This window comes from Apus apus, chromosome 1 (assembly GCF_020740795.1).
Source record: "Apus apus isolate bApuApu2 chromosome 1, bApuApu2.pri.cur, whole genome shotgun sequence".
Lineage (NCBI taxonomy): Eukaryota > Metazoa > Chordata > Aves > Apodiformes > Apodidae > Apus > Apus apus.
Genome location: NC_067282.1, coordinates 77783482 through 77805226, shown reverse-complemented (window position 1 = coordinate 77805226; position 21745 = coordinate 77783482). Strand labels below are relative to the sequence as shown.

Here is a 21745-nt window from a genome sequence, read left to right as displayed (position 1 = left end):
CTCGCTTTTTAGTTGCTATTTACTGAATAACAAACTGGGACAGCCCAGAGCCAAAACTACCACAAGAGGCTTGAATACAACTCCAGAGAGTCTTGTTCACAGTAGTAAAGCTCTTTTCTACACTATGTTCTACCAAAGGATGCTCCTATCACTGCAGTTCTTGAGTCCACTCAAGGAAATGCTGTGGGTGAGAGAGAAAACAGCTCTTTTTCCACTAGAGAAGAACCCAGCAGAGAACCTCACCAAAGACACTCAGGCAGGTATGTCCCGAGAAGGAGCCGAGAGGAAAAGTATTGAAGAGACACGTGTAACACCCTGAATCATCCATTCTAGTGTCCCAGAAAGTGATGTTTGTCTCATTGAGTACCAGACTTGTGAAATTCATTCTGTCTTGGTAGGGCTTATGAATCTTTAATACTCCTGAGTTACTGTATGTAGCTATATTATTCTGTGATGTTTCAGTGTCCTTTTGCCATGTCACTTGCACAACATCCTTGGGTTCTGTCAAGACACAGCTGAGAGTCACGTTGCCACCCACCTTCACGCTTCTGTGTTCAGCTTGTGGAACCACTGCAAAAATATGAAATAGTTAGTGAAATGGGCAGATACCACACATATTCTGAACCCTAATGCTCACTCTAAGGCCTAGATTACCCACAGACCCAACAATTCCATCAATTACTTATTGATTATCTGGTTTTCCCCCAACAAAAAGGTTATTTTTCCTGCACCCCCTTAGAAATCAAAGAAGTTATGCTGATTTATACTGGGTGAGGCCCTGGCTTTCTTCTTAACTGGTTAAAAGAAAAAAGCATGCACTATTTCTGTATCCAAACCCGCAGAATTCCCAGTTCAGTTTAATTAAATCAGGTCATGGCTTCCCACTGTTAGCAAATACACAATTTTTGTTTCCTAGAAGCTAAGAGGAAGACTGAATGCACAAGGGAAGGCCATGCCTCAAGCCAAGCCTTTCTCAGAGAACTGAGCAGCAAAATGAGCTAAAGAGAATTTCTGGACTATGTAGCTTCAGAGCTCGTAGTGCACTTGAGAGAAAGTGAGAAAAACAGAGATATTTTTTCCTGAGGGGAAGATCCACTATGGGAAGTTGTGAACTTGGGTGAACAACAGTGTCCAGTGTCATTGTAGATATGGGATGCTGCCTGTCCCTCCCATGTCCAAATGCTGTTCCAGGAGGTCTTGTGTCACATCTGCTAGCTCCATGTCTATGTCTCAGCTATCTAGCATATGTCAAATGGCATCAGAAATCTGTATTTCAACTATTATTGCCTCTTCCTCTGAATGTTGAAGCCTCAGAGATCAAAAACCAGTTCCCCACCCATCTTCAGTTTGGGGAGATTTCAGGCAGATTTGAGGAAATTCAACTTACCATTTGCCTTTCCAAGCCCAGCACAAACGAGACACAAAACCAGAGCTCCAAAAGTCATTTTGGAAGGGAACATCTGCTTCACCTAAAGAAACAGAAGATGACAGGCATGGCTGAATAACAGATCATATTCCAGTGATATCACATCTCTGGCGTGCAAATATTAACAGCAGCTTTTTCATGTGAGAAAAACACAGTGTTTTCTGACAGGTCCCATTACATAACCCAGAAAGTGCTCTAAACCAAGCTGGAAAAAAATGCACAGTGGAAGCTGGAATGGCATTAATCCAGCAGTATCACAATATACTGGTTTTCCAGAACTAGCTGTGCCATTGGGAGAGACATAGGGTTAGCTTGCGAGATAAAGGAATAAAATGAACTGCTCTGAGGGCTTCCGGACTCCCCAGCTGCCCTAAATTGCATGAATTGGGGAACTTGTGGAACATACTGCACCTGCTAAATACAAACACACTGGGAAAAGGGGGAAAAATAAGGTTGTGATGCTGCCTCCACTAGTGAACTGCTTTTGATCTGCTTCTTGTTCCCTCAATCCGTGAATATTAACACAATACAAATATATCGTGAACCTGCCTGGAGCTGAAGCTGGTGTCATATTTAAAAGTGAAAAAATTATTTTGCATAAAATACCTCTGTAACACACATCTGCACCCAAGTTTTTTTTGCCAGTGTCTGCAAAATTAGCTGATGCTTCTTGAAAGTGTCTTTTGTCAAGAACATTTTACAATATGCAAAAAATAGGAGAATCAACCACAAAGCATTTTCTACATTATCACACAGCTTAAAAAAATGAGGGCTGATAAATAAATAAGTGAATTAGAGGAAGAACAGAACAAAAAAACATTTAGGAAACACATTCCCAACAAACCTGTGGACACAACACACAGGCACACAACCAGTAACCACCTTTAAACATTACCATTTAACATTGTGCTAAAACAACTACTGATACAACTCCACAGCTACCAAGCATGAATACAGACCAAGTTCTTATGCACAAAATCAGGAAACAAGAATTCATTAGCAACAAGATCCATAAGTAATGAATTTGCCAGATAATAGTGTCTAGCCAGATACTGGAGCATGGCTGCAAGAAATTCATACAGATATTCCTAAAAACATGCAAAAATCAAGGGCCAGCCTAGCCAATGAGAGAAAAATTTTGAGTTACAAAAGCATTTATAAATCACTGAAAGATGTACCACACTTTTTTTTTTTTTTCTTTCAAGAACAGCCTTCTGTCTCACCCGTTGAAGTCCTTAGCACACCAGTGCTCACACCCGTTGTAGCTGCAAGATCTCATCCTGTGAGTAAACAGGCTGCTATGCAGTTATACCGGTCAGGAAAAAAAATATAAAAATAAAAATAAAAAAAAATTAAAAATCCCGTGTGGTCAAAAGCCCTATCTAGTATGCTACAGGGGATAATAAAGAAAAAATAAAGGAGAAAAAAAAAAAATACAAACCCAAACACGTAAGGCTAGAGCTAGTAAAGAGCAAATCCTTCACTCAGCCACACCTTCCCAACCCACACCTCAGAGGTCTCCTGCGCTGGATTCACTAGTCCTCCGCCACCTTCTGTCAAACTTCCCTAACTTTTAAAGACCTTTCTTACCTCCAGCGGCCAGCTCTGGTAACTACTCGGCGCTACCTGTCCCTGCTGACTTCTGGTGTCACGCAAGCGTGACAAAGCCGCGTAAATCCGGCACCCCCCGTACTCTCCCGGTTGGAAAAACGGGAGGACTCGGGCACCGGAACACCCGCGAGCCGCTTCCCAACCTGCCTCTTCCGGGGATAAGTTTGTAGGCAGGGACAGGGCTCAGGGACGGGGCTCAGCGGCGGGCGGCACCGGCCTCTTCCCCCAGCTTTCCGCCCTCCCTCCCCCCAGCTTTCCGCCCTCCCGAGGGGTCCCACCCACCGCCCGGCAGCCATGGCAGGCACGGACACCCCCTGCTCACCTCCCCCAAACCCACCTCAAACCTGTAAACGCGCCCAGGAACGGCGACCTTAGGAATGTTCCGCACGGCCGAGTGACGGAGGCAGCATCTCACGGCCGGCCGTGTCCCGTCCTGTCCCGTCCTTCCCAGGAGGGTCCCAGCGCCCGTCCCGTTCCCCAGCCACGGATGCCCCCGGCTCAGGCGCCATCCCATGGGCAGAAGAAGCCCAAGGCCGAGCGCTGTTACTTCCCAGTCCACCTGGAGCCTGGAATGGGCGGCACCGCTTTACGTCCCTCTGCCGTTTTCTTCTTCCCTCAGAGGTTATCGATGTCAACCAAATTAACAAATTGGTCTTGGAAGAGCAAATGATAAAGAATGAGCGAACCACTGACGAATAAGACACCACCTGCTTAAAGCAAGGACAAGGTCTCGGCAAGCCGGAGCCATAAACTCGGAGCAGCTCGCCGGGACGGTCGAGCGCGTTGCTTGTGAAAATCCGCAGCAAAGCCCCAGACTCCCTGCTCAGGAGTTTTTGACGGCGTTCCTGGGAGCAACTGAGCAATTTGCTCTTATGTGCAAAGCAAGTTCTTCCCTGGTTTCAGCTCGAGGGAAGAGATGGGCACGCCAGCAATGCATCTTCATGAAAAGTTCTTGGCTATTATAAGACACTGAAACTAGAATCCATCGGCAGGAACGTAATGAACTAGTAACAGTAATAGTAAAATGTATAACAAAAATAATTTTTAAATGGCCGAGAGCTGTGATACTCACAGTTCAGACACCAGACTGCAAACACTTAGTGTTCCAGAAAATATTTGGGATTTTTTTTTTTTTTTTTTTCCAGAACAGATACATTTCCTTGAACTTTCTCATTGTGAGGCTTCCCTGGAAGCTGTACAAGAAATGTACCAATGTTTTCCTCTACCTGGTAATGATTTTTTTTTTTTTCTAATGGCAACGCACAGGTCACTAACGTGTCACTAACGTGACAATAGTCAAAATGCCTAGGCAAGCTGATTTTATGCCCAGTTTCGTACTCATAAGGTGTAGGCATTCAAACAGTCTGGGCTAGGATCTTCTGAGTTCCTCTTAACTGATGATGGGAAACTGACTTTGAGATATATCTTTATATTTGGGAGTGGTCTTTTGCTTTCATTGCTGCCTTCCTGTTGGGCTGAGAGGAAAAGGCGTGGCACGACTGATAAAGGGCAGCTACCACCTTCCTGTTGTTAGACTACAGGATCTTCCTCTGACAAGTTGTCTCTGTTGTAGTTTTATCAGGCTTGTCCCAGGCTTGACAGAAACAACCCATTTCTCGATTTGATTGATTAGAAACAGCACCCTTTGCAATCAATATAGGATGTTGGTGTCTGCTGTTTGCTCTTTCTTCAGCTGCTTTCCCACACAAGCATACATGTGATGATATGTCATTTATATGAATTGTGATATTTCCCTTGCGTAACACTAGGAGGTCTCCTGTGGTAAAACATCTTTGCTCTTGGAAAAAAGAATAGATTTGGCACTAAGTCCCTACCAACATTACTTGGCAAAGATGCCTAGAGCCCACATAAAACCAGAAATCCTTTCTTATTTAAGACAAATGTGTCTGAGTATTTGCAATGCTACTACTTGAGTCACCCAAAGAACCAAGTGGTGGTTGAACCTTTCCTGAGTCATCCCAGGCTCACCCATATGTTAAACATGCCTGTTCTGCTGCTCTCAGTAGCCCAGTGCATTCAGCAGTGCTTTTTAACCTGCTAGAAAAGAAAGCTTCCAGCACCCCGACCAGATCAGACCTACCCTGTTGCCGGAGGCTGGGAGTCAGGGCAGTGGCTCTTCAAGCCAGATACAACTGTCCTTGGAGACCACAGTGCTCAATTTAGTGCAGACCTTCCTCTGCCAACTAACAAACCAAAGATTAAGCTTCACTACTACGTATTTTCAACATTTTCTTCTGTCTCCTAGGGTGGATGAGTAGGTCTCAAGTCACTTAAATTTCCCTCTGCCAGCCTTCTCCTTTTTGTATTCAGTAGAGAATGGTTTCCCTCTAAAGCACGTCAGATCTCCAGCAACTAATCTACTACTTGTCATCTGAGACTGGTGTACCTATATCCTTGTTAGCAGTTCTCCTGTGCTTACCTGCCTTCACTATAGTTGAGGGGATTTCAGAGGGAACTCTGGACAACTGCAGCTCTGGACTACACAGCTTAAAATAAATTTGTCCAGAAGTGCCCTCTGCCATCAAAGCAGCAAAAGAAGGCAAGTCCCAGAGACATCTTAGTGTCCTTATTTTATGAAAATAAAGGTGACATTTGGGGATCTGGGAAATATATTAGCTCAACTCATGTCTACTGAAGTGGAAAAGTTCTATATTTATTCAAATGTTACTGCTTCTTCAGTGGGCTGGAGAAACCAAGTTTTCCAACGCAAACTGCTCTGCGTTTCCCAGCAGAAAAAGTTAACTCGGTAGGGATAAAACACAGAAAAGTTCTGTGGTTCTTTTAAGTGGCAAGAAAGGGCTGGATATGTTGTGCATTTTCCTTTGTTTTCTACCTCAAGAATAACTGTGTAAAATGGAAGACATATGAATTTCAACTGTAAAAGGAGGTTTGGTATCAGATGGACTTAACAGCAGTGGGGTTGTCAGACATCAGGCAGCCATCTGTCTTTGGTGCATCTAAGATATCCATGCTGAAGCTCACATTGTCTTCCATCCTCTGGTTTCCCAATGAAACCTGTTGGTCTTTTAGTGTTGATGGTTGTTCATGTCTCTCTTACCAATCTTAATTTACATGCCCCTTCCCTGCATGAGCATCCTGGCAGCCAGGATCTATGAATACCGCTAGTTGTACAACCCTTTCAGAAGTGTGCTGCATATTACACATGCTAACAAATACACTTGCACCCCAGACACTACAAATCCTAGTTTCCTGGGGATGAGCAAATGGGAGAAAATAAGGTTGATAGTCAGGAAAGAAGGATATTTCATAAAAGTGAGCCACTCACTATAATTTTTTTTATGTTAATTTCTGCTATCCCACAGAGCCTCCTTCAGTTCTTGAGACAGGCGCACTAAAAACAAGCTTGGGCTTGTTTCTGGGTCTTGTTAGTGAGGCTGGCTTTGGGACAGCTTTGGTCTCAGCTTTGTGTTTTGTTTAGCTTCTAAAACTGGTAATGTGTTTCCTTCTGAAAGGAAACAACACTATTATTAGGACTGAAAGAAACAATTTATTCCATTTCATCAGGAAGGATCAGAAAGCACCTCTAAACTCCTGCCTGAAGAGTGGTGAAAAAATGGTCATCTGCCCTGTACAAACATGTTTTAAAAAAAGCCCTCAAGTTAGATGTTCTGGAAAAAACAACTTTTTGTGTCTATTTGTTTTCTGAGTCCTTGGTGTGCATTTGATCCCATTTTCATTTTTTCTTCTCAATCACCAAGCCTAACTTTTTACTCTTAGCAAAACTACATTTTTGGCATTGAGGATAAATTATGTATTTGCTGTCAGAAGTACAGAGGTGAGGCCGTTCCTCTTTCCTTCCTTCAGCAGGCTCTGAACTGCTCAGCTGGAGTACCACTGCTTGGTATCTCACAGCAGCAAGCCCACACCTTTGTCTTTTCAATTTCCATTTCCTGGGAAAAAAGTTATCTTTGAGAAGCAGTAGTTAAACTTGCTCACCTCTTCTTTTGTTGTGTTTATACACATATACTGATGGCTTCTAATTGTAGTGTTAAGGTTTTATGCCGGGCACAGTTGAAGATCATAGTCCATGACTACAATGGAAAAAAATACATATAATTTATCTGAAAAAAAAAAAAATTGATAAGCTTGTAATCTCAGAAAACTCTCATTTGAGGAATGCCAGTTTGAAGCACCCCATTGTAATCTCCATGTATGTGGCACAAGAAAATTAAAGGCAAGTGGAATCAGAATACAATTTTCAGAATGCAGGGTACAGTTGTCCTTTAAATGCTGAGCAGCAAGACTTGGTTAAAACATCACTTGAGATGGACTTCTAAATGTCCCTTGTCCAAGAAGCCAGAGATTGTTTTCTAAAGGTCCATGGACCAAGAAGCCCAGCTGCAGAAAATCCAGCTCTCTCAGGAGGCAACCCTGGGCAGAACTAGTCAGCAGGATTTTGGTAGCCTAGATGCCTTCTCAGGTATTACCAAATGCTTGCCATTCCCACTTCTTCTCGAGCACGCCTGCTTTTATCCGTTGTAGGCCAGCATGGCAGCTTGGAGAACTGGCAAACATCTCCACTTTTTCTTCCCCGGTCCTTTGCCAGAGCTCAGTTCTTTCTGTTAGTCCCTTTCAACATCTCTTCCAGCAACCAGTGTCCACCACAGAGCAAGCAAGTCGTTTAATCAAATTATTCCTGAATGTTTGGATACAATGGCCTTAATTTCTTGATACCTGGGATACCTACCTGCTAGATCCAAAGAGAGAAAAATAGCACTCGGTTGAGCTGCTGTTTTAACAGCGGACTCACTGGAGTTGTTTTCGCTTTAATTCGCCGTCTCTCCCAGTAGAGGGAGCTCCGCTATTATAAAAGAAGGTGCTCTGCCCTGAGGCTGCACCTGAACACAAGCTGTTAGAGGAGCCTTTGCAAATACATTAATTGCAGAGACGTTAATAACACACCTCGTGTAATGCTACAGAGAGCTGGAGGGGAAGCTTTCCAGCTCGAGCCCTTAAAACATAACTTTTTGCAAAATACTCATCTTGGTACAGTTTTGTGGGTCTTGCTGTGTTGTCAGCACAGATCCTTCCTCCTGATTTCTTGTAAAACATCAAAGGGCATCCCAGGACACATCGCCTACTCACCAGCTTGTCTGGCTTGATTCTTGCTGGCATTCAGATGCTCACCTGCACTTGCTCCCAGGGCTGCACCAGGGACACACGGGCTCTACCCCTGATCCACGCTGGTGGCTGGCACTTGGTTTCTCTCACTCGCGTCTCCGCAGTCGTGGCCACCCAGGCCCACGGTCATGGCCCAGCTGCTGGCATCAGGCTCCCATACAGACCTGCACACTGCCTAGGGTGTCCCTCATCCAGGAAAAAATTAGAAATGGACTTGCATGAGACCAGGCGCTGGGCATGGCCACACAAGCATACTGACAACATGCCTGTGTATAACTGACCAGACCCTTTTATCCCTCCGTTTTCCCAGGCTTTTTCCTCCCTAAATTCCCCTGATCACTCCCTTTCTCACCTTTGGTTTCTCCTTCAGGCATCCCATAATAAATCCTGTGCAAACCCAAAATGCTCATCCCTTGCATCCCATCATCTCTTCATACCCCTTTAGGCAGTGACCCACCTCAGTCTGTAATGTGCCCCAATGATGGCTCATCCAGATTGGTTTCATACCGAGACCCTGGGGTTGAGGATCCCCTGAGACATCCCTGGGAGGGGCCTGGGCAAGGTGTTCCTTCCTCTGAGTCCTTAGTTTGGGCTTCCCACCTGCTCTTGTGCTCCTGTGCTCCTCTGGGACTGTGGAGGTGGGCCTTTATTAGGCTGGTGGCTCTCCTTCCTGTACTGGACTGGGGAGCAGCCAGGTGGTGTGCTATTTGGACTTCTTCACCTGCTGTTGCCTCTCTGTCCTTCTCCATGGGTACGCAGCCCAGCTCCTTGTCACATAATGCAACAGGTCCCCTCTTAACCATGCCATGGATGTTGCTGTTCAGGTTCTCCTCCTCCTCTGAAAACAAGTGCCTGCAATTTTTTTTCTTTCTGAAGTTTCTCTTCAGATCTGGCAGCCTTTTGTGAAGCGAGGAGCCTGGTGTCTGCTCCTGCAAAAGACCCAGCACAGTGGTGTGGTAACCAACACAAAGCTCTATGTTATTTGGCAGAGAAAAGTGGCTAAAAAACAGGAGGGGTCTCATTCACAGCATGAGAGCTTGCAAAGAAAACAGGGAATCCATGGGAGGTCAGAGGAAAGTGGCTAGTGGGGGTGACTCCTAGCTGTGGTCACTTACAGGTCTTGTCTGTGGATGCCATCAGCTCTCCAGAGAACCTTCATGTCTGCACAACCAGCAGGGCAGGGCAGACTTTTCTGGGGAAACTTCTGTGTGAGGCTCATGGTTACAGTGCCTGAGCTCTGCAGTACTCCCTTGCCTTTGTCCAGAAGGGACATCCCATCTGTCCTTGGGAGCATTTCCAGTCCTTCTTCCATACCTTTCCACCAAGCCTAACTCTTGACTAACTTTTCTTCTTCATGCTCTAAGCCTTCCCCAGCATTTCTAGAGGTTGGATGGGGCACACATGGTGTCATCTACCCCATGTGGCTGTCCCACGAGATGCAAAAGCTCAGTTAGAACTTAAACTAGCCATCTCTGTAGAGAATAATAAAAATGCTTTTACAAATACATTAATAACAGAAGGAGGGTCAGGGAAAATCTTCATTCCTTATTGGATGAGGGAGGGAACTTAGTAATGAAGGACAAGGAAAAGGCTGAGGTGCTTAACAACTTTGCCTCAGTCTTCAACAAAAAGAATAGCTACCCTCAGGACAACTGGGCTCCTGAGTCTGTAGACAGGGATGAGGGGCAGAATCCCCCTTGTGTAATCCAGGAGGAAGTAGTTAGGGACCTGCTGTGCCACTTAGATCCTAAGAAGTCGATAGGTCCAGATGGGATTCATCCTAGGGTGCTGAGGGAGCTGGCAGAAGAACTGGTCAAGCTGCTCTCAATCATTTATCACCAGTCCTGGCTGCCTGGGGAGGTCCCAGATGACTGGAGGTTGGCCAGTATGACACCCATCCACAAGAAGGGCTGGAAGGAGGATCCAGGGAGCTATAGGCCTGTCAGCCTGACCTCAGTGCCTGGCAAGATTGTGGAGCAGATCATCCTGAGTGCCATCAAACAGCACGTAGAAGATAACCAGGGGATCAGGTCCAGCCAACATGGGTTTAGGAAAGGAAGGTCCTGCCTGACCAATCTCATCTCCTTCTATGACTGAATGACCTGCCTAGTGGATGAGGAGAAGGCTGTGGATGTGGTCTACCTCAGCTTCAGCAAGGCCTTTGACAGAGTCTCCCACAGCATCCTCCTGGAGAAGCCAGCAATCCACGGCTTGGACAGGTGCATCCTTCACTGGGTTAAAAACTGGTTGGATGACCAGGCCCAGAGAGTGATGGTGAATGGAGCTGCATCCAGCTGGGTCTGGTGACCAGCAGTGTCCCCCAGGGATCAGTACCGGGCCTAGTCCTACTCAACACCTTTATTGACGACCTGGATGTGGGGATTGAGCCCACCCTCAGTAAGTTTGCAGATGACATCAAGCTGGGGGGGTATCGATCTGCCGGAGGGTGGGAAGAAGCTGCAGAAGGACCTGGACAGGATGGGTCGATGGGCTGAGGCCAATGGCATGAAATTCAACAAGACCAAGTGCAGGGTCCTGCACTTTGGCCACAATAACTCCAGGCAGAGCTACAGGCTGGGGGAAGAGGGGCTGGAGAGCAGCCCAGCAGAGAGGGACCTGGGAGTACTGGTTGACAACTGGTTGAACATGAGCCAGCAGTGTGCCCAGGTGGCCCAGAAGGCCAATGGCATCCTGGCTTGTATCAGGAATAGTGTGGCCAGCAGGAGGAGGGATGTGATTCTCCCCCTGTATTCAGCCCTGGTGAGGCCTCACCTCGAGTGCTGCGTGCAGTTCTGTGCTCCTCACTGCAAGAAGGATATTGAAGTGCTGGAGCAGGTCCAGAGGAGAGCAACGAGGCTGGTGAAAGGACTAGAAAGAAAGTCTTATAGTCGGATAGGCTGAGGGAGCTGGGGCTGTTTAGCCTGGACGAGACTCAGGGGGGACCTTACCCCTCTCTTCAACTACCTGAAGGGAGGTTGTAGTCAGGTGGGGGCTGGGCTCTTTTTCCAGGCAACTAGCAACAAAATTAGAGGGCATGGCCTGAAGCTGCTCCAGAGGAGATTTAGGTTGGATATTAGGAGGTACTTCCTCACGGGGAGGGTGATTAGACACTGGGATGGACTTCCCAGGGAAGTGGTGGAGGCACTGTCCCTGGAGGTGTTCAAGGAAAGGCTGGATGTGGCACTTGGTGCCATGGTCTAGCTCATGTGGTGGTGTTGGTCATCGGCTGGACTTGATGATCTTAAAGGTCTCTTCCAGCCTTGGTGATTCTGTGATTCTGTGAAAGACATGGCAGCAGAAGCAGACCCCAGCTCTTGATGCAAGCCTTTTGAAGGATGTGAATGATTACTGGAAGCCTTGGCTATTTGCATTACCTCGTTTTGATGAGCAATGTGCTGGTCCTTCAGTGTGTGCAAACTCTCAGTTTTCTCGCTTAGGTCTTGGTGTAAGCTTTCCTCCTCTGCAGGTGTTTTGGGTGCAGAACATCTCTTCTGTCTGAAAAAAATCCCCAACCATACACTAGTCACATAATGCTTTAAAACCTCTTGTCATTTAGAGTGAATCTTGCTATTTTGGAAATGCTGTGATCACCTGATAAGTTTCCATGGCAGGTATGTAAAAACACCACAAGGAAACAGAAAGGCAAATTGCAAGGTGAACACAGGGAAGCCATATTATTTGCAAGAAAATGGAAGTTATTCTTACTTTTCCGCTCTTCTGTTGATTTGTCTCATGGTGCAATATAGCAAGAATATTAATAACACCACAGCTGTGAAGAGTGCCATGCTAATTATGCTCTTCTGAACACCTACAAAAAGAAACCAGTAAGTTAACACAGAACATAAAAGGCTGACAACATGTTTCTTGTGTCCTCTTTCAGAGGTTGGGACTGAAGTGAAACCTTCGTCAGTTTGTACTTATTCTTTGAAAAAGAGAAAGGAGCAGTGTAACTATGTAACACTGCTACGTAAGCAATTATTTTCTTTTTAAAGAAATACTGATAATGGTTCCCCCAATACCAGGAAAATGTGATACAAACCCCATGATTTTTACTCCTGATATATTTGTGTTTCTCTGTCTGTATGAAAAAGTGTTATCATGAGTAAAGTCTCTCATCCTGAGACGTATACTCCTGCAAGATCTTCCATGTGAAATGCTGCTCCCCAGCATTCAACGGCCCGAGGGCAGCTCTGCTAGTACCCTTCCAGCTTGGGTACTGCTGGAGAGTTGATCACATCTGCTCTAAATCAGTGATTATGTGGAAATATAAACATACAGGGACATAGATACATATGTACACACAAATATGCACATATATATATACACACACAAATATATATGCCCACAGCCATCACACAGACACACGGGAAGGAGACTTCTGGGTGATTTCTAGTCACAAAATATTCATCTAGCATGTGGTCTGAACTCCCAGAAAAATGTTGAGTGAGACCTATGTAAGTACAAGCTGCACTCCCACAACTGCACATTCTTTCCTAAGCACACCTGACTATATGCTGCACCTCTACATATAAACACAGCCTACCTTCCTTTCCTTTTTCCAGGAAAATTGCCTTAATTTTCCTTCCCTGTGGGTGGTCAAGGAGGCAGGCCAAGGCATGGAAGTTGTTGGTGGAGAAGGTAAGTCTGTTTGCCACTGTTACTGTTCCGTTTGCATTTTGGATGTGGTGTATTTCAGGGGACTTATCCAGGTCTCTGTCATCCAGCCAGGTGATCTGGGGAGCAGGTTTTCCTGTTGCTGAGCAAACTGCAGTGAGGAGACCCTCGGTGGACAGGTGGGAGTCATATTCCACTGTTAGCTCAGAAATTGCTGAGAGCAAAAAGAGAAGGTAGTTTTTACATTCTGTGGCAAGTTTACCGTCACCTCTGGGTACAAAGAATGGGTCATCTCTCTGTACAGGGGTTCTTATCCAAAAGCACCTGCTAGCTTATCTACCTGCTTCTCCTCTGAGGAAAGGTGCAGCAGTTCTGGAGACTATCCACTAAGGAGATGCTGCTGCATGGAAAGTCTCCATGCGATGGAGAGGATAATGCCTTACCCACCTCCTAACTACAGCAGACCTGTGCTGAGTGCCAGAAAGTGAGAATGTGTTAGTGGAAAACTTACTATGGATGTTGAGGCATATATCTTTGCTGAAGGAGCCGTAAGGGAACACGTTGAAAATGCATCTGTAAGAGGACTCATCTTCAAATGTGAGATTTTGGAGTGTGATAGCTGAGGCCTTCAGGGTTGCCCTAGTGAAACGTGCCTTCTCCTGAAATGACCCTATCAGCCTTGGCCCGTGGTTTAGGCTGTAGGTGGCTAAGTTCTGGAAGGATGACCCGACTCTCTTCTGCCAGGTGACTTGCAAAACCTCCATTGAGAGTGAGAAGTTGCAATAGAAATTTGCCTCTCCACCAATGGGTGCTGCAATAAGTCTATCAGATTTCACAGCTTCATTCAAACCTAGGAACAACACAAATGCCAACATCAGAGCAAGAGGAAAAACAATTCACTTGGGGAAGGCCATGGTACCTTGAAGTATCCCAGTCACAGTGTTCCCATCTTGCAGAGCATTGGAGCAAGGAACTCGACCACAAGGCCCTGTGGCACAGTGAGAGACCTGAGACAGCCATGGGTGGCCACCACATCATTAGCCTATGCCGTACATTTCCCATGGTGAGGAGGAAGGCAGCATGGGAACAGGAAGGCAGGCAGGCCTTTCAGCAAGCACAGCAAACTGGAGTCCAGGGCTTGTCTGCCTGCATCTTCCCAGTGCATTACTCTGAGCTTGCCATTGTCCCTGGAAGCTCAGACGTGTCCTCTACAGACCTGACACACAGCAATAATCCAGCAAAAGTGGCTCTCACTCCTGAAAGCATCCCTGCTCCCCCCTCACCAACACCTGCAGTGGTGCAGGGGGAGGCAGAGCAGCCAAGGGCATCCTGCAGCTGGGAGGCAGGCAGTGCAAGTGGCTGCAGAAAGGACACCCTGCTGCCCCAGTCTCTCACAACAGAAGCGTGCACCATCTAGGCACATGCACTGGAAATGCAAACCTGCTCCACCCCATGTCCTCGTCCTGTGACTTCTCTGACCTGCATTTCCTGATTTTGCTGCTGACCAACCCCCACGTTACTAGTTCCAGTTACCAATTAGTATTTTTTAGTCAGGATGGCATCTGGGTGTCTCTGCTTGCAAATTTAAAAAAGGCTTATGCTGCTCCAGAGTTAACCTCATGCAGGGGATACAGACACTCCACTCACCCATCACTGGCTCCTCCAGCTGGCAGCCTCGGCAGAGCAGCAGCAGGCAGATTTCAGCCCAGAAAAGCAGGGGACAAAGCATGGTGGGACAGAGCAATTGCCTGGGAAAGCTCACACTCTTTCCCCACAGCTCTCAGAGGGCAGTTGATGCACCCAGGCAGACGGTTGAAGACTTTGCGCCTTTTTCAGAGCGCCAATGGGCAGAGCTGTGGCACAGGGCTGGCAGGGAGCAGCTAGCCAACAGTCTAACTCTCTTTTACTCCTGCCAGCCTGGACAATCATTAATCATAGAAAACTGCTGTAAAATCTTTGTGCAGTTTTGTCAGCTACCAACTGCACTGGTTGCCAGAGCTGGAAGTAAACAACATCCCTTTTGTTTTCCTCCCTCTTTCCCGCCACCCCCGTAACAAAGGTTGCCTCTTGTTAGCCCCATGCTGCTGAGCTCTGCCATCAGGACTTTGCACCTCACAAGTTATAAATGTGAGGTTTTCCAGGTAAGCATGGGTGGAGGCTGGTGGAGAGGGGAGAAACAAGAGGCCACAAGCCCTGGGAGCTCCCTCTCCCTTTCTCCTTGTCAGGGAAAGGAAACACTGCTGGTGTATCACCACCCCTGCCGCTTGCTCAGCACCACACTGGGCACCAATCCTAGGCTCCTTGAGGAGCTCGCTAGCATCCCTCAGACATGGTGCAGGGGACACACAAGCAAGAACAGAAGATGCTTCTCTTACAGGGACACCAGCAGATGTCACCACTTCACCCCAGCCTGCAAGCACACCAAAACCACAAATTGGATCATGAAAGGGCTCTCTGCGGAAGGCAGATTTGGCTGAAATCCCCCACCCTTGAGTACATTTGCATCCTGTGTAATTCCAGAAAGGGAAAGCCAGGGGTGCAAGAGTGCTCCGGTGCTCAGGGACAAGGTCTGCCAAGAATTTCGCTGTAAAACCACACAGCTCCTGGACTCACAGCAATCCAGTGGCAAAATTAAGCACCATGGGTAGTTTCTCATTCTATTTACAGAACAATACCCACCATACTCTCTACAATTTTTCTGGGTTTTTCTGTAAGAAAAGGAGAAGGCTATCATACAGGAAAATGTGAGAAGCAGATGGCAATCACATTCTGTGTTCAACTCTACCATTTATGAATTGGACTCTCAACCTCCATCAGGAGCGACAGCATATATTTTTAGATTTCTTGCAGATTTCCATGTGTTTACATTTTTGTTGCCCTGCCCTGAACCTTGTAGATTAGTTAACTAAAAGTTGAGATGGGCTGCTGATCATCCCTTCTGGCTCCTCCATCAGGGCAAAGGGTTCTGTCCAGCCTCTCAGTGGGCCTCACAGCACCCGCTTGCACTGCAGGCAACGAGCAGGGAAGTGAAACCAATGCACATGACCATATCAGAGCCTTTCCATAGGGTCCCTCGGGGCTTTTTATTACAGCAACAAGCTTTACCCTTTGAATCTCAGTGCTTTTTCACCTGGGCTAGGATACTACCAGCCAGCTGCATGCTGTGGGGCAAAACGTCCCCACCTGCTCATATACAATATAGCAACATGCAAAAATGGCACTTGTGCCTCTAAAAGGTCCTAGTTACCGGTCAGATTATGGAAACAGTCTCTGTTCAACTTCTTTGTGTTTCCCACATCCCTCCTCCCTGGCTTTATTTTATGAAGTTCCTGAATTTTACACACAAAAAGAAACTGACTGGTTTACTCTTTTTAGGCATTTATCAAAGACCCTGGAAGATGCAGTAGCTTGTTTGAAAAGAACTATCCCAGAAGACTGCTTTTCCAAGCCAGACCTCACACTTTCAACTTGTCAGATAAAGCAGCACATTTGGACTGGAAATACTGGAGAATAAGTATTAACCTTAATTAGTTCTTATTTTCTGAAGGAAAAAAATAAGAAAAAAAAAAAAGTCTGTGGAGCTACCCTAGGGTTAATTTGGAAAGACTACTTTCTGGGGGCCACTCTTTTCTTCAGGCTTTTAGTGTTGCTCTTTCTGCTGATGCCAAAGAGGAGAATTACTAGTACAGGGCAAGCCAGTTTATCAGCACAGTAATAGCACTGTATTTTCTCCCCTTTTCTGTTGATTCATGCTTCTTGCAGGGGCACCTTGCTCCTGGTCACAGTGTGTAGAGAAAAGGGTGAGGAGGAGAGGAAATGTTGGTTCACTCCTGGCTGCACGACCAGAAATGAGGGCTACTGAGGAGTGGGGAGCAGATATCAGTCCAGCAAACACTTGGAGAACAGGTTGTTGTCCAAGGGGTCACCCCCCCTTGTTTCCTGTTGATAGCCTATTTACTTCAATTAGGAAATTATGGGGATTTTATAATTTTGAGCAGAAACCAACAAGGGCAAGGTGGGTTGGGATATCCAGCACCACCTCCCTCCTCTGGCAATGGCTCCCACCAGTGTTCAGCCCTCTCCGTTCCTGGCTGCATTACCTATAGACAGTCATACTCCAGCCAGCATCAGCAAAGGTGCTAAAAGAGACCATCCATAGCTAATTAACTCTGTAGACTTCAAAACAGGACACTCGCTCATGCACTTAAGCAGCGCACATTCCAAGCACTCCTCAAATACCTTTTTACAAGCTTTTTGCACATCTTCTGTGGCTTGGTGGTCAAACTGGCCAAACTTCTCAAGCCAATTAGTCTGCTAATGTCCTGCAGAACAAAAAGCCACAGAGCCGTATAGATTTCAGACAACACTCTCATTGCAAAGCTAATCTGAGAAGCATTTCCCCTGGAAGCAGCCTAAGAACTTGTTTTCTAGCAAATTGCCATCCTGAAAGATGTCCTGGGGAAATAATTCCCACATTTGGCTCCACTTAGAGCCCCTTCCTCTGCCCTCAGACTCTGCCCTTTTGTCCTGGTCACCTCTCCTTCCCTCCTTCCCTAGCTTCCATTTCCCCATTCAGTCCTTTGACAACCCTGGGATGAAGGAAGACAAGGGTTGCTCTGCAAGGCAGGGCCGATACAGGCAACACGACAGCATCTTTAAAGGCATGATGAGATGGAATAACATTAGGGAGAAGAAACAAGCTTGACTAGACTAGAAAAGGTGAACTATTGTGGCTGGGTCAAGTGGCCACAAAGCAAAGGAGAAACTTTCTGTTCTTTGCAACAGAGGTATTACACTGGTTGATAGGACAAGGTCAGGTCTGGATCCTAGGGACCAGAAGAGCAAAGGAAGATGAAATGTGTTAAAGGAATAAAGAAAGCTGTAGATAAACTATTTAAGGTTTCCCAGACCTTCTTGTTCACCTTTTGGCAAAAATATCTGTCCCAGTAGCAGTGCTAGTGCTTCCTGACATTGCTTCCTGGTGACTTCTGACTTCAGTTTTTCTAAGTTGGCCTCCAAATCTGTGTCTGCCAGTTCCACAGAAGAATGATACAGACTCAGAAATCTGAAACTGGAGGAGTTAAAACTGCATGATGACCACAAGTTCTTTCTTGAGGGCAAGAAGAACCTGGTGCATAATCTGCCTTTGGGGTTGAATGTTGATACCCTTGACCCAGGATTTACCCCCCCTTCTTTTGTGTTCTAGTCAGAACATTGCCAACCCTGAGGAGCCTGCAGGCTGCTCAGGACCATCTACAATGAGGTCTTGGATTCCTTGTGCAGCCTGAGCTAGACTCTGAGGAATGCTTTCTGATTATCTTTATGTGGTCAGAAATTTTTACAGTAAATATTTTCAGAAAGAAATGTTGATGTTGCATACATAGATAAATATTGAAGCATTGAGTAGAGAACTGACACTTTGCTTGTCTTAGTGAATCCTTCCTAGAAAGAGACAGCTGGTATTTGATAAGTTAATACTATTGTGAAGTAGATATGCAAAGATCTTCAGAAAACGATACTAGGACACTCCCTCTTTTCTCCTCTTAGTGCATAGGTTTGGGTACTTAGATAAAAATCTGTATCAAACAGGTATTTCTTTTTACTCAGACCATGGTCAGCTAAAGAACCCCACAGTCTCACTTACGTAAATATGTACATACCTGCAGGCAAGGAACGCTCAAGGCTTCTGAGGTAAATTGATTTCTTCAAACTTAAAATATTATCCTGGGTGTTTATGATGGGATGATGGACATTGTGTAATTAATTGAAGGATAATATCAAACAAAGTCTGATTGAAAAAAGACATCTAACTTTTAGTCTGAAAATGTGTGTGTGGGGGGTGTTTCTGCAAGCTTTTCATTGTATCTTAGTCTTTCGCGTACAATTTCAAGTGCTGTTTTATCAGAAAAGCTGTTTTCTTCCCTTTTCTTTAAGGTGATTAACTTTAAGGACTACTGCTTCTGACAAGTTACAGAGTTAAAACTATGTTTGTATTTTGAATTAGTCCTAAACAAAGGATTCCCTCAGGCTTTCCAGAAATTTCAGGTGCCTTCTTTTCCAAAGCTGGGCAGCCTACAACAGAGTCCATCCACAAAAAGGCTGGACAAGAGTTCAGTGCTTCTTTTACACACAGCTTATATAAGCAAAGATGAAAGCAGTGGAGATATGAGAAGGCCCTTTGTATGGCTTCCAAGGTATGAGTAATTTCTGGTAAGCTAAGAATGAAAACAAAAATATACTTGATTTTTTTATCTGCTAGATTCAATAATCTCATCTATGAAAGAGAAAAGTGCACTCAATTAGTGCAATTATCTTGCTTCTGCTGATTTCTAGGGACTCATTGTTGAAAACACTAGGTTACATTTTATTCTGTGTCTGAGTTCCTAACAAAATTTACTGGTGCAGTATTTAGTAGATGAATCATTCTCCCAGGGTCTTGCAACAGAGAAACGATGAATGATGCTTTCAATCTTCTGCCACCAAAACAAAGTTCCTTTTCACTGTATGGATTTAGTCCCATGCCTCTGCCAGCAGTGGTTTCAGAAAAAAAAAATATTCTTCCTATTTCAGCCAGTGACTTGCAAATTATCCGAGGGCAGCACTTCAGCTACATTTCAGTTGCATCTTTAGCCAGAGCTGCTGGGGTGATTCCTTTACATCTTACTGCTCTTAGAACCAAGAACCCAGCACACAGAGAAAAATATCAACATGGTACCTCTATGAAAGAGCCTACCATGCCAAAACAGACACCTGGACATTTTAGACAGCCCAAGGACCCTTTATTATATACAAGTGTATATAAATACAAAATACACAGTTTAAAATGATACTCTTATGGTCCTACAAGCCTTAAAGTCTTAACCCAAACTGGCTATTCCTAATATCAAAGGATCCCAGAGCTAAGACCTGCAGGCTAAATAATTCCATTTGCTGTGCAGAAAGAGACACATTACCCAGAACCATTCTGACCCAAGTAAAAGGAAGCAGGAAGGTGGCATTCCCTTTCAACATCTTTCCATCTGTTGGGAAAAATTATGCCCTGAGTTGCAATGACAGTGTGCAGGCAGGAGGTCGTCACAGGGCAGGGCTGGGTCAGACCAACAACTGCCTGGCCACAAGAGAGGGAAAATCCTAGACTTTTTGCAGGTTTGTTTTTTGTTTTGTTTGTTTGTTTGGGGTTTGTTTGTTTGATTTGTTGTTTTTTTGGTTGGTTGGTTTTTTTGGTGGTAATAGTAGCTCTGGACATTCCCACAGAGTTAACTTTGAAAAGGTACTTAGCTTCCATTTACTTACAAAGTTAACCTGCTTTGCACCATTCACATTATAGCAGCAAAATAGAGCAGTCCATTCCACTTGAATTTCTTACCAGTTTTATTTTTCCTTTTCAAGACCTTTTCAAAATTTGCAACATTTCACAGCCTAGACAATATTTTGTTAACATGATACTAAGTATCTGAATAAACCCATCTGAAATACAACCTCCAAAGATTTACTGCCAAATTGTGAACAGAGATAACTGGGTAGACAAGAACAATATAATCACAAAAAAAGCTCAGAACAGCAGTTAGGATGCTATTCACCCACAGTAAAAGCTCCTGATCCCCTCAGTCATGTGCTTGTTTGCTTCCTGGAAGGTTGTTTGTATCTATTTCATGCTCTTTTTTCCAGTTAACAACCAGTTAACTGTATGTACCCTAGATGCTTGCATTCATCCCTTTGCTACATGAAGCTGAACTCCACATTTCTAGCATACAGCATTTTATGGCACTGCATTTTAGTAGCTGGCTTGGTATAGTAGGAAGGCAAATACAGATGCTGGTTTTAAAAGTTCTGCCTTTGAATGACATTTGCTGATCTCATTCTGATACTGCAAAAGACGAATAGATCAATAACATCTTCCTTTCTTGTACAGCATTTTGCTTGCCAACTACCACACCCTCCCCTCTCACTCAGTCTCTAGTTCTATCATGCTCATTAGCAGAAATGTACAAAAGCTTTTTATGTTTCAACATGCTGCTAAATAGGAAAAGACACTACAATCCCACAGGTAAACAGATATTTTCATGATGCCAAACCCTTCTTTCCCCCACTCCAGGTTATCAGTTTGTAGAAAATAATCACAGGTAATCTCTGCAACCTTCTTGTGCTTGTAAGGGTTTCCTGTAGCTTTGTGCCTGTCTCTCTTCTGCCTGAAAATCTTTTTTGTCACCCACATCCAGACTCCCTGTTTCTGTGAGACACGAATCTACCTTTTTTTTCTTTGTTTTTCTTTTTAAAAAAAGGCCATTAGTCTAAACATCAGTGGAAACCATCTTAAAAAAAGCCTCTCCAAAAATCCCCTGAAGAACAAATGTGGATGCTGCTGAGAAGTAAGGGCTGGCAATGCGCAGCCTCTTCAGGAGGAGTGTCAGGGCTGAGGTCTGCCCTCTTGCCCACACCCTGGCCCCCACCAACCACCACTCTGCTTGGGGAAAACCTGCTTCTCTCCTTGGCCTCTTCCCCCCAAGAGGAGGAGGAAATTAAGCTACAATGACAGGAAAGCTTGGGTAAAATGCAGCTTCCTTCTTTGAAAATTATGTGGCTTCAGAGAAAAATTCCTGGCTGTGACTGTTGCAGTCAGTTCCCCTTTCCCCACAATCACCAGTGGAGCTATTACTAAGCATTAGGGAGCCTAAAAAAGGATTTGATAACAAAGACTGAGTTTATTAATTCTCAGCTCACTGACTTGCTTTCATTTTAGCTTGCTTGGCCTCCCAACTACAGCTCAGCCTGCGTCATCTGGGATGCACGCTTGAAACAGATGGGTGAGGAAAATCCCAGATGACATGCACTTGCTCTGGGAAGCAAGGAGGTGAGGAGACAACCTGTACCAGCCATCTCTGTGCTACCCACAAGACTGTACCAGCTGAGAGGGAACTCATTTCTGCTTCC

The 21745-nt window shown here is 45.3% G+C and overlaps 2 protein-coding genes across 5 annotated transcripts in view; both read right to left on the bottom strand.

Moving 5' to 3' along the window:
• The window catches only part of LOC127388250 (OX-2 membrane glycoprotein-like), a 37363-nt gene extending 33681 nt beyond the window's left edge, over positions 1 to 3682 (bottom strand). For 2 of the 4 annotated variants that reach the window (XM_051627593.1, XM_051627566.1), the window contains exons 1-3: positions 3017 to 3178; positions 1388 to 1469; positions 244 to 570 (exon numbers count right to left, since the gene is read on the bottom strand). In XM_051627593.1, coding sequence (XP_051483553.1) covers positions 244 to 570; positions 1388 to 1460 — 400 coding nt within the window. In that variant the 5' untranslated portion in view covers positions 1461 to 1469; positions 3017 to 3178. Of the gene's footprint in view, positions 1 to 243; positions 571 to 1387; positions 1470 to 2573; positions 2662 to 3016; positions 3179 to 3381 lie in introns of those variants that run through there. The other 2 variants (XM_051627576.1, XM_051627584.1) reach the window with 2 other exon arrangements.
• On the bottom strand, positions 3409 to 14543 carry LOC127381878 (uncharacterized). The gene is made up of 8 exons (XM_051612833.1): positions 14462 to 14543; positions 13326 to 13664; positions 12862 to 13028; positions 12254 to 12278; positions 11906 to 12008; positions 11575 to 11695; positions 8801 to 9123; positions 3409 to 3856 (listed from the first exon to the last, which is right to left on the bottom strand). Exons 1-8 carry the CDS (start codon positions 14541 to 14543, stop codon positions 3409 to 3411), a joined length of 1608 nt encoding a protein of 535 aa, XP_051468793.1.
• Positions 14544 to 21745: the final 7202 nt, after the last annotated feature.